This window comes from Megalobrama amblycephala, linkage group LG5 (genome assembly GCF_018812025.1).
Source record: "Megalobrama amblycephala isolate DHTTF-2021 linkage group LG5, ASM1881202v1, whole genome shotgun sequence".
Taxonomy (NCBI): Eukaryota; Metazoa; Chordata; class Actinopteri; order Cypriniformes; family Xenocyprididae; genus Megalobrama; species Megalobrama amblycephala.
The window spans coordinates 17,450,150-17,462,944 of NC_063048.1; the positions used below are offsets into that span (position 1 = coordinate 17,450,150).

General features: G+C 42.4%; 1 protein-coding gene across 3 annotated transcripts in view; it reads right to left on the bottom strand.

Annotated features, from left to right (window-relative positions):
• Positions 1-12,795, bottom strand: part of kif26ba (kinesin family member 26Ba) — a 109,447-nt gene that overhangs the window by 19,251 nt on the left and 77,401 nt on the right. For all 3 annotated transcript variants that reach the window (XM_048190905.1, XM_048190904.1, XM_048190906.1), the window contains 2 exons: positions 1,418-1,630; positions 482-575 (listed from right to left, as the gene is read on the bottom strand). In XM_048190905.1, coding sequence (XP_048046862.1) covers positions 482-575; positions 1,418-1,630 — 307 coding nt within the window. The remainder of the gene's footprint in view (positions 1-481; positions 576-1,417; positions 1,631-12,795) is intronic.

The following is a 12,795-nucleotide window of genomic DNA, read 5'->3' on the forward strand; positions in this document are numbered from 1 at the left end:
AAGGTTAATGGAAACGAGGAATCTGAGGAATTGCACACTGTCATCAAATCACTGACCAGCAACCACAGTAGCATTTTCCCATTGTTTTCCAAGCAAACGGCTGGTTAAATTTTACACTAATCTTCCAGAAACAACAATGGACAATGACGGCAAAGCAGGGTGAGATCATCTTGTAGTCTGCCATGCGTGCTATGAAACTAATTCCATCTAATTCACAGGATGTAAACGGTTGAGGTGTTGGGAACGACGGGGGATGGTTATTTACTGAACATAAAACACATATGAGGGATTACAGAGTGTATTAAGGCTGTGACATTCATTACAAAGACATGAAAGATGTCTGCCTGCCTGAAAAGGCAATTACAAGATATTATAAAGGGGCAATGGAAGCACTTTGTGATAGGCTCATATATTACAGAGACACTGAATATATATATATTCTTAAAGTTGTGTTTTTTGGTCTCAGCCATTTGTCTCTTACCTAGTTTGGAGTGTCCAAAGCAAAACACACAGCCATCTGCTCCATTAACTACAGACTGGATGACTTCAGCCACAGTTCCTGCACAAACCTCTGCCTGCCAGGAAACAGAGAACAGCCAATCAAATTCATGCTCTTCAGAAATAAACAACTGAATAAAAAAATGAATTTGCATGATTTAAATTAAATTAAGGTATTTTTAATAAGTCTGTTGACTTGTTTTCAATAAAAACTTTTTTACTTTATTTTTTTGCTTCTCAATTAAACTGTAAGTCACTTTGGATAAAAGTGTGTCCTAAATAAATAAATGTTAATATAAACCTAAAGATATTTTAACGTGACAATTTAGATATTTTAACACTTGTTAAGAGTAAAATTTTTCTTTTGGTGTGTGCAAGAGACGTTCTACAGTAGATAGCAGCAATGACAATGAATACGAAAGTGTGGTTTTGGCGGAACCACTTGGAAGGCGATCATTTGTTTATATAAAGCATATACATTTACATTTTTTTTTTTGGAAAATGACTGATCGTTTCGCTAAATAAGACCCTTATTCCTCGTCTGGTATCGTTTAAAGCCCTTTGAAGCTGCACTGAAACTGTAATTTTGACCTTCAACAGTTTGGGCTCCATTGAAGTCCACTGTAAGGAGAATAATCCTGGAATGTTTTCATCAAAAACCCTAATTTCATTTCGACTGAAGAAAGAAGGACATGGACATCTCGGATGACATGGGGGTGAGTAAATTATCAGGAACATTTTATTTGAAAGTGAACTAATCCTTTAAGACAGGTTGCTCCACAGTGTTATTCCCTGTATTAAGAACATGTTGTTTTGTATAAGGAGGCAATTATTTTGCAGTTCTGCCACTAGTGGTTGAAATTACACACTGCATGTTTAATGGTGAGAACAAACTTTAAAACTAGTACCAATCCCTCACCTGAGAGGCATCATGGGAGAAGGCTGCATCAAATGCAAACATCTTTGGAGGAGCCTGGTTGGAGGTGCCGCGTTTCTGAGTTTGATTCTGCTGAGAATTAGCCGCTGGGTCCATAATGGTCACTTGCTTCTTACGAGAATCGACCTTCAGGAAAGAACTGGACTCTGCCGTGCTGGTGGGCGATGAAGGACATACGCGTACCATCACTTTCACCTGCACAGAAATACAACAGCATCTGTTCAGTAATGCTTATCAAATTGTCATGTTTCAAAGCAGTAACCTATCTGTGAATAACAACACAACCAATGTTTTTGAGAACAAAACATTCTGCTTGAGGGAGAACAAGCTATTTATGTAGGTTTACAGCTCTGTTAAAGGTTGACAGATTGAGGAAAGTTCGCATCTCCTTTCCGAACACTTCTCCTATAAGAGCACTTGCTTTTTCAAGTGGTTTTGAACTACTTTTTTGACTATAAAGCCTCAAACTTTAACATGTTTACCATTACTCATGTTTTTGACTGAAGTGTTTGCAGTGTGATACTTAGAGAGTTATTCATAACGCTTTAATATTTCACAGTCAAATGTGTGGAGACAGGAGGCAAACATTAAATCTCAATAATGCTACGAAATGCAGTTGCAAGACTAAGGAAAGGGTATGCCAAGTAACTTTAGCTGAAGTTTAGTTTTGGAAACTTATATTTACTCTAAGTTTCTCTAATAAATTATTAATAAAGACTGAATCTAAATACAATGTGCACAGTCTAAAAACAAAGTGTTGTGTATGGTTCAAACGGATTGCACCAAATCTTATCTGTAGCTGAACCTTTAATTGTTAGTTTTTAACTAAGAAAATGTAGTTTAAATGATGTAATACACCATCGAATATAGCCTCATATCTTCTCTACACTGTAAAAAACTATTTTCATGATTTATCACAACAGTTTTTCTTTTGTCAAATCAACTTCAATAATTAATGTAGTCCAGATAACATAATATTTTGAGTTTTTATTGATTAAATCAATCACCTTCATTGTATTAACTCAAATTTTAATTTCAACAAACTCAAAAATTTTAAGGCAACCAGGTAACTTACTTTTTTAAGTTAAACCAACAATTCTTTTTTACAGTGGAAATACCTTCAAATAACTGGACTGCATATTCACTATGCTAAACAAACAGCTGACCAATGGAATGCTCCATTATAAATGCCTCCCAAAAGGAAACACTCTCTCTATAAACTGTGACTAATACGCTTTCTTTCTGAGTCTTTGCTTGTTATAGAATTGTGGTCATGGAGCAGCCCAAGGGGCAGTTATAACATCTGTCATGCGGTGAAATGTAATTATTGAAATCAAAGCATTCAAGATTAAATTTCATGTTAAGCACATATTTAAACAACAGACTTTTCTGACCCTAGATCAGCACAGCAGTTTATTTTGTCTTCTCAATGCAAAGCCAAATTCAAAGCAGCAGACATAATTACCATAGAAATCCAATCTCGACGCCATATGGATTAGCGACTATAATACCATCATCACTACATTGATAGACATTTTGATAACGCGGGAGAAAATTGCTTCTCTAGAGCATCAGAGACATTCAGGCATATGTTTGTTCTTAGGCATTGTACTTATTGGTTTGTCTTTGAATGATTGTTTAGTGCATTAAGACAATAGGAACTAGCATCTCTCAAGACTTATTTTTTCTAATTTAAGGATCAATATAATAGATTTGAGAGTCATATAGAGGAGATTTCCCTGTTATTGCCTCTGGAAAGGAGAAATAATCCTATAATAGTTCAAGTGGATTCCACTGAGATCAATACATGACTATTTCCAATTCTTCAGAACAAGAACAAAAGCTAAAATCGTTGTTGTTCTTTCATTTCCTTATTGAAAAGAAAACGTACTCGGTTACTAACGTAACCTCGGTTCCCTGAGATACGGAACGAGTACTGCGTATGGGGAAAAGTCTCCCTTTTTCCCCGTCACTGAAGCCTTTTTCAATAACGCAGTGTAACTGCATCGTCATTGGTTCACTCATGAGAAGTTGTTGAACCAATGACGGCGCGGCATAGTTGCGCGACCTATGGCGAGAAAGCGCGCGAATATTCCCGCCAAAAGGGGCGGGGTTTAGTGCTATATAAGCGGGCGTTTCGCCATAGGAAACCAGGCCATATCGACTGAAGCGACGACCCTGAAGCCGCAGCCTCGTGGCACGGCAAGTAACGCAGTACTCGTTCCGTATCTCAGGGAACCGAGGTTACGTTAGTAACCGAGTACGTTCCCTTTCGATACTTCACTCGTACTGCGTATGGGGAACGAATTCAACCGCGCCGTGCCACGGAAGGGAACGACTGGACAAGTTCGGGACGCCAGGGGGGTCCATGAACTAGTGAGAAGGCCGAAGCCGTCGAACCCAAATTACACTACAAGAGGAGAAACTCCTGAACCAGTTTTGAGGCGGGGCTCAAAGAGGCCGCTGCATCACACCGATAGGACCCGAGCTTGCAAAGTCGGAACGTCCAACTGGTAAAATCTGACAAAGGTGGACGGCGAGGACCAGCCGGCCGCCTCACAGATGTCTTTGATAGAAACTCCACTGGACCAGGCCCAAGAAGAGGCCATACTTCTAGTGGAGTGAGCTCTGATTCCTATGGGGCAGTCTGAGCCCATGGAGGAGTAACAAAGAGCTATGGCGTCAATAATCCAACGCGAGAGGCGTTGCTTTGAGACCGGAGACCCTTTGGTGCGGCCGCCAAAGCAAACAAAGAGCTGATCTGATAGCCGGAAAGGCTGTGATCGCTCTACATAAGTTCTCAATGCCCTAACAGGGCAGAGCAACTCCAGCTCTTGCTCATCTGATGAGACAGGGAGCGCAGAGAGGGAGATAACTTGTGCTCTGAACGGAGTCGAGAGCACCTTGGGGACGTAGCCAAGCCTGGGTTTCAATACGACTTTAGAGTCGTTGGGCCCAAATTCAAGGCAAGCAGGGCTCACAGAGAGGGCCTGCAGATCGCCGACACGCTTCACCGATGCTAAAGCTAGTAGCAGAGCGGTCTTGAGCGTCAGGGGCTTGAGGTTAGCTGAGCACAGCGGCTCAAAGGGATGTCCTTTGAGAGCTCTGAGGACCAAAGAAAGGTCCCAGGTGGGAACAGTGAGGGGGCGAGGAGGATTCAATCGCCTAGCACCCCTCAAGAAACGCACCACTAGGCCGTTTCTCCCAATTGACTGGCCAGCGATAGGAGAGTGAAACGCTGCGATGGCTGCTACGTAAACTTTGAGCGTTGAAGGGGCTCGCCCCGAATTCAAACGCTCTTGGAGAAAGGACAGTATCGGAGATACGTCACACTCCACTGGATCTATGTTGCGTGCAGAGCACCAATCAACAAAGATTGACCATTTCTGGGCATAGAGACGTCTCGTAGACGGAGCTCTCGCCTGAGAGATGGTGTTCAACACGTCCCCGGGGAGGTTAACCGGCTCCCGTCGAGGGACCATAAGTGCAGAGCCCAAAGTTCTGGCTGTGGGTGCCAAATTGTCCTGTTCGCCTGAGAGAGAAGGTCCCGTCTCAGAGGAATGGGCCATGGGGCTCTCTTGGAGAGCCTGAACAGCTCTGAGGACCAAGCCTGGCTCCTCCAGAGCGGGGCCACCAGGAGGACTTTGTGCTCGTCTTCCTTGATTCGTCTGATAACCTGAGGGATCAGAGCGATCGGGGAAATGCGTAAAGAAGGGTGCTGGGCCAATGGTGGGCCAGCGCGTCGTCCTTCTTGGAGAAATAAGTTGGGCAATGAGAATTGTCTTCTGAGGCGAAGAGGTCGACCTCTGCCTTCCCGAAGAATTCCCATATCGTGAGAACCGTCTGGGGTGGAGCATCCACTCGTCTGAGGGGACATTGCTCCGAGACAGCATATCTGCTCCCAGATTGGTTTTTCCAGGAATGTGTGTCGCCCTGAGCGACCGAAACCTGGGTAGAGCCCATTCCAGAAGACGCTTCGCCAGTGTGCATAAGCGGCTGGACGAAAGACCTCCCTGGTGATTTATATACGACACCACCGTCATGCTGTCCGATTGGACTAGGACGTGGCGTCCCGTCAGGTGAGCCTGAAAGAAGTGAAGGGCACGAATCACTGCCAGCATTTCTAGGCAGTTGATATGAAGATGGCTCTCCTCGTGTGACCACGAGCCGAAGGCCGGTCTGCCCTCGCAAAGAGCGCCCCAACCTGAGTTGGATGCGTCTGTCGAGAGCACCGTCCTCCGTGACGCCGCCTGAAGGGGTACGCCACGCTTGAACCACTCGGGGTTCAACCAGGGCTTCAGGGCTGATAGACAGGCCTGATTGACCTTGAGACAGAAGCGGCCATGCCGCCAGGCGTGGGGGGGACCCGAAACTTCAGCCAGTACTGCAGAGGCCGCATCCGAAGAAGGCCGAGCCGTAGAACTGGGGAGGCGGAAGCCATCAGCCCTAAAAGCCTCTGGAAGGACTTCAGAGGAAGGTAGGCTTTGTTTGTGACGGAAGTCGCGAGCTGCTGAATGGCCAGAGCGCGCTCTGGCGAGACTACTGCCGTCATGCGAACAGAGTCGAAAACTGCTCCCAGGAACGAAATGCGTTGGCTGGGAAGCAGCGAGCTCTTGGATAGGTTGACCCTGAGACCCAGGCATTCTAGATGGCTGAGGAGCACAGATCTGTGAAGTTCTAGCTCTGCTCGCGAGTGGGCCAGAATGAGCCAATCGTCGAGATAATTCAGAACACGGATTCCCATCTGTCTGAGTGGGGAAAGAGCCGGATTCATGCACTTGGTGAAAGTGCGAGGAGCCAGGGACAGCCCGAAGGGTAGGACCGTGTATTGGTAAGCCACACCCTCGAAGGCGAATCTCAAGAACCGCCTGTGGTGGGGGCTATCTGGATGTGAAAGTAGGCATCTTTCAGGTCCAGTGAGCAAAACCAGTCCTCGTGACAAATCTGTGCAAGGATCTGCTTCAGCGTCAGCATCTTGAACTTCCGTCTCATGAGGGAGCGGTTCAGGATCCTGAGATCTAAGATAGGTCTGAGACCGCCATCTTTCTTGGGGACCAGAAAGTAACGGCTGTAAAAGCCTGACTCGCTCTCTGGAGGAGAGACTATTTCTATAGCTCCTTTCCTGAGCAGCGCCAAGACTTCGGTTCGGAGAACGTGAGCGTTGTCCGAAATCACCGAAGATTGAAGCACCCCGCCGAAGCGTGGGGGTCTTCGGGCGAACTGGAGCGAGTAGCCCTGACTTATGATCCCTAGGACCCACTTTGACAGCCCGGGGATGGCCCGCCAAGCCTCGACCCGGGTGGCAAGAGGTTGAATGACATCGGCTGACAGCCCGCCTGAGGGGGGGCTGTGCACCGAGGGGAGTGGAAGAGGAAATTTGCCCTTTATTAGAAAAGGTAAAAATGTGTTCGCCGTGAAAACGGCGGTTTGTGTGGACGCAACATTTGTGGGCCCATCTGTAACACTGAGCATCATTCCCACGCCCGGATGTGAACGAGGCGGAGGGGAAACTGCGCAAAGGAGCTTTGGGGGTGGTCCGGCCGCAGCGAGACATTCCCCCGTCCTCTTCAACGGCGGCGAGAGCTGCTTCTTCCAGGCGGCGAGCTTCTTCGGCTTCAGCGCGGAGATCAGCGAAGAGATGTGTAGTCGTCGCTGAAGGAGAAAGGACTGGTTTCCTATGGCGAAACGCCCGCTTATATAGCACTAAACCCCGCCCCTTTTGGCGGGAATATTCGCGCGCTTTCTCGCCATAGGTCGCGCAGCTATGCCGCGCCGTCATTGGTTCAACAACTTCTCATGAGTGAACCAATGACGATGCAGTTACACTGCGTTATTGAAAAAGGCTTCAGTGACGGGGAAAAAGGGAGACTTTTCCCCATACGCAGTACGAGTGAAGTATCGAAAGGGAACTTTGGTATCTTGGCAAATCTAAGCTGAGATCTCTTCTGAAACTCTAAAGGAGACACATGAGATTGCTAGGGTCATTTCTTTAATGAAAAATCAGAGAAGCAGGAAACTACACTCAAAAAAATGAACTTTCACTGTTGTTAGTTTCACTCAAACCACCCTTGTTCTCATTACTTAAAAAACTCATGTAACTACATGAACGTAATTTAACTGCGTTGTTTCTACTAAAATTGAGTATTGTCAGCTTTACTTAGTAAGTGTTTGTTCAGTCAACTTAACATTGCTGTGTGAAACGCGCACATTATTGTTGACATAACTAACTGTGCAGAGGATCCATAGTTCCCAGCATGCTTTGCAAGGGACTGCATTAGGAGAGTAAATTTAGGGAGTAAAGTGTTATTTTATGTGTTTTTCAGTAAAGGGAAAGATGTTGTTAGTTTATGTTAGTGTTTAATGTTCAGTTATGTTGGACATTTAGAGTAGTTTCTGTAATGTTTTTGAATTTTGTGGTTACCATCATGCAGAAGAGTGTCGCCTGTGTTTAGGCTGTGCGCACTCATATACACATGCTTATAGGATGAATTCCATTGAAATTCAATTGAGTTTGTTCAATGAATTATTTTTTGAGTGCATTTTGGGGTGAGGGGTTGCATTCTGATATGTTGTATCCTATTTATTTAAATGATTATTCAAAAAAAAATGTGTTCACCTTACGTAATCAACATAACATTATTAAGTAAACTGCACATATAAATATTATGTAACAGTGACATTCAAATAATTTGTATTTACTCAAAGAAATTTTGTCAGCTTTACTTGAATTTCTTTTGTTCATTCAACTAAATAGTTTCTTGTATAAATTACTCAATATTGTTGCGTGGAACCACTTGACACTTATTTTTTAAGTAAATCCAACAATTCATTTTTTTGAGTGTAAACTGTACATCTTTTTGCCTTTCCTGGGAACAGACGTCCAGAAATGTCATTACGGTTTGTTAAATATTTCATCCTGGTGTTATTTAATAGCAAAAAGAACCCTACCTGCATTTTTTGCATATTCCATCTGAATTATGCATAAGGTGCATTGTTGAGAACACATCACACACGACACTTGTCTACTAACCTGCTGAATATGTGTGCACAAATCAGGACAGCTCTTTTGTAGTCTGGGAAAAAAGGAATGCAGCTGACCTTTGACGCTGTAATGATACTGTCATTTCATGCATTGGTGTCTGTACATCCCCCTAATCCACCAGAGGTGTGGTAGCATTTCTAGCAATGGTACATCAGGAGCTGTAGATACAGTAAGACTTATCTATACAAGTTTATAGAGTCTACTTTTGAGGTAAAGCTCCTCTGAGCCACAGTGATAAGTCTCAACCAATAGCTTCAAACCGGCTCAGATCTAATAACGTGCTAGCAGACAGAATTTAATGAAACCCTCTTTTACACCCACAGTCCCTGCACTACAAAGACCCATGTCTTTTTCTGTTCCATATAACCAATACTTCCAGGTTTGTTTAGATACGTCCAGCATCTCTATGCCCATTACCACAAATTCTGTTTGGTTATTTGCAACCCATTGCATGCATTGAGCCTCTAATTTTCAGAAGCAGGGATAAGATCCCGGTAGGGGGGCTCATTAGCCAGCATATGCGGCAGGATGGTGGCGGAGGAGGTGGTCTCCCTATGATCTCTCACGGCTTTTGTGGGTGAGAGCAGTTTGGATAGAGCAGCACGACTAATTAAAGGAGATGCTCTCTTCTGGGTTATTAAAGGTCTTTAAGAACACTGGAACAGCAGCCAAACCCACATACTGACTCAGTGGTGCCCACATTGCTACTAGTTTTCAACATCAAAACATTTAGATTCACATTTATTTTGTATTTTGCATTTTATAGTATTTCTGGAATGTATGTATATATATACAGTATGTGTATATATATATATATATATATATATATATATATATATATATATATATATATATGCAAATATAGTTATTTTGCATTAAACACAAATTAATTAATGTCGATTCATTCAGAACTCATTTTATGGATCTATTCAGGGATCCATAAAATTAGTTCTGAATGAATTGATATTAATTAATTTGCGTTTAATACAATGTCCCCAAAACGTATCTGGACACTGCATAAAATGACAAATTACCAAATTATAGCCTAGGCAAACAAATAAAATTCTCAAATCTAACTTCACTTTTATTGACAATCTTTGCTGTTTTGATTTTAGTGCATATATGTGATTATATTTGATTATAGTGCATATAACTTTTTTTGCTTTAAAAGGATAGTTCACCCAAAAATGTAAATGTTGTCATCATTTACTAACCCTCAAGTTGTTCCAAACCTGTATAAATTTCTTTGTTCTGCTGAACACAAAAGAAGATATTCTGATGCATTTTTGTAACCAAGCAGATCTCGTCCCCCATTGACTACCATAGTAGGAAAAAAATACGAGAAAATATGAGATCTGCTTGGTTACAAACATTCTTCCAAATATCTTCCTTTGTGTACACCAGAACAAATAAATGTATACAGGTTCAGAACTACTTGAAGGGAAGTAAATGATGACAAAATTTTCATTTTTGGGTGAACTATCCCTTTAAGAGCAAGTCTGCATGTTATCTGCACTGTTCTCCAGTTTTCACCACAGCAAAATATTTTACCCGAGTCTTTAAAGTGGGTTTGAAGTCTGTATTGAATATGCTGAAGTTATAAATACTGTGCACCAAAACAAGGACAAAAAACTCCTTTCCAGTTGTCCCCGCGGCACGGCGTGCGAGCATAAACAAACATACAACGAAACAAGTTTAGTCTTATTCACAAACAAATGACTCTTATGAGCTGGCTCTTTTTAGTGAATCAAAAACATACAGCGTGATCAGAGTATCCTTATCAGATCTATATGAGTGAGCAGTTCTAAAAGACGAGTTACATCTTTGAATCAGTCATACGGAATCTGTACAACTGAATGAATCAGAACGGTTAATGGGTGCTTCTCAAACGGAAGGCTCCATGCTAATGAGACTGGACCTTCTTAGCCTATTCCTTCAGAGGCTTGTAGGCTAGAGTTCATTGCTTGTTATATTCTAAAAAATGCCACAGTGAAATGTCATTTGAGCACTTTTCATTTCAAGGATTGATTTGATTTATATTGTGGCATTTGAAGTATAAACTCGGGATGCACAGATCTTATCCAGCTACTTATATGTGCTTGTAGCCGTACAGAGAAAGCAAGTTTCATATTTTTTAGTGGGCTGAGATCCCATCTCGGATTATAGAATCAATAAACCTGAAGTTGATATGTCCATTACAACAGATAGAGAACAAGTCTTTATATCACTCTTTAATCTGTTGTCTTTCAGGCAGGGTCTACAAAGCTTAATTTAAAAAAAGATATTTCTTCTTAGACATCTTCTTGCAGTGTAAACTGATTTTCTGTTTTATATAGTTACATTTTCACAGGCATATCAGGATGAATATTTCAGACTACTGAATTCCCATGTGCTCTGCTCACTCCACAATGCCCGTAAGGTGTTTTCTTTAACACCTCAATTTTAGAAAAGCGCTGTTAAAAATTTAATTAGCCACTGAATGTAATTTTTTCAAATCATATACAGGCCAGGTGATTGATGAATCTGCCAAACTCACAGGATTCCTGTGAGTAAACCTTGATGGAACATGAATTGGAGAGAGTCTCAATGATGAAGAAACAGGAGTTAGGAAAAGGGAGACTTACAATTGACAGCTTTGGTCTGTTCTATTTGATGGATACATGTACAAATTTACTCAGGAGCTTCTAGATGTGTTTGAAAGTCACCACTAATTGCTTTATCATTAGGCAGATAATGGAGATGACTTTGGTATTTAATCTCATCAAACTGTCATAAAACTCACTCTGGGAGCCACATCCCTGATGCTGCAAATCATGATCGCTGTGAATATTCACATTATCGTGGTAGAATGTCACATGTAAATTTGCAAAGCACATTTTTAGATAGTGTTTTTAATTAGTTCTATTCAGAGCAAATATGAATGATATATCTGTCTCTGTCGTCTCTATCTCAAAGTCGATCACTTGTGGGTGTCACAAAAGCAGCCGTATAGAGCAGCTACACCCATCAATATCTTATCTCACAATGTTCTTATATCCAAAGGCCACTGTTGCAGCCTTGTCCCTTGAGAAAGGTGACATTTTTCTGCTGTAAATGCCAGAATTTGCATTGCCCACCATCCTGCTTATGTTCCGGTCGGCTGGAGAATCGTTCATTTTTAGTTTGCCAGCACACCGCACAACATGCAGCCTAAATGTGGGTGTTATTTACAGATGAACTCAAGCTGTTCCAATAAAGATGACTGTGTGAACTCTCCAAAAGTTCTCAATAACAACCTACCGTGTGATTCATTATGCACCGCTCAAAATATGCTTCCAAAAGTCATAATTTTGCTTAACAGACGACGCATTCGACAAACCCACAACCGTATTATCGCCTCTGAGATTTTTTGGGAGGTGCCAGCACTAGATATCGAGACCCAAATCGGCACAGACTGAGTCCAAACACAGATGAATATCCCCCATCCTTTTATGTCTGAGAGGAATGCCAGATATGCTGGTTTCCCTGCGATGCGCTGAAGATCAGGATCAACTTTCACCATGCGGGGCTTCTCCACTGTCAGCGCTCGTACCAGTGCATGCGTTTGACGGATTCTTTCCGTGTAAGAGCTTACTAGGGTGGTTTCCAATAGAAAAATAACAAACTGACTGAGAAATCATTGATGCGAACGGTGTGCTGACTGAGCATGTAAATTGATAAAGGAATGCGGCCGTTAAGACGGGACAGAGTGACAGGAGGCTGAAGACTTTCCATTATGTTTGGTTGAGGGTACTGAAATTGCTTTTGCAGTGTATAATGATGCTGGTTTACTAGTGATTCAACTGAATGGTTTTCAGTTTTCAGTGAGTTCTGGGTTTCTGGTTTTCAGAGTACAGATGAGACTAGCAGGATCAGCCAACTAAAACATGGCTAGGAAAAAACCTAACAACCAGGATGGCTGAGTGATTAAGGTAGACCAATGTGTATTTTAAATAGAATATAGTAATGTATCGGTATGTGATTGCATTACTAACAAACTGGTATCTCAATCTGCAAGCATAATCAGGATGGCCGAGTGGTAAAGGCGTTGGACTTAAGATCTAGTAGCTGACAATCCTCATGGGTTCAAACCCCACTCCTAGTACATTAATGTGTACTTTAAATAAAATACTGCATTGCTTCGTGACTGCGTTTCGAACAAACTGATTTCTCAAAGTGTGAGCATCATAAAGTAACCATGATGGCCGAGTGGTTAAGGCGTTGGACTTATGATCCGATGGACAAATGTCCTTATGGGTTCAAACCCCACTCCTGGTAGACCAGTCTGTATTTTAAATAG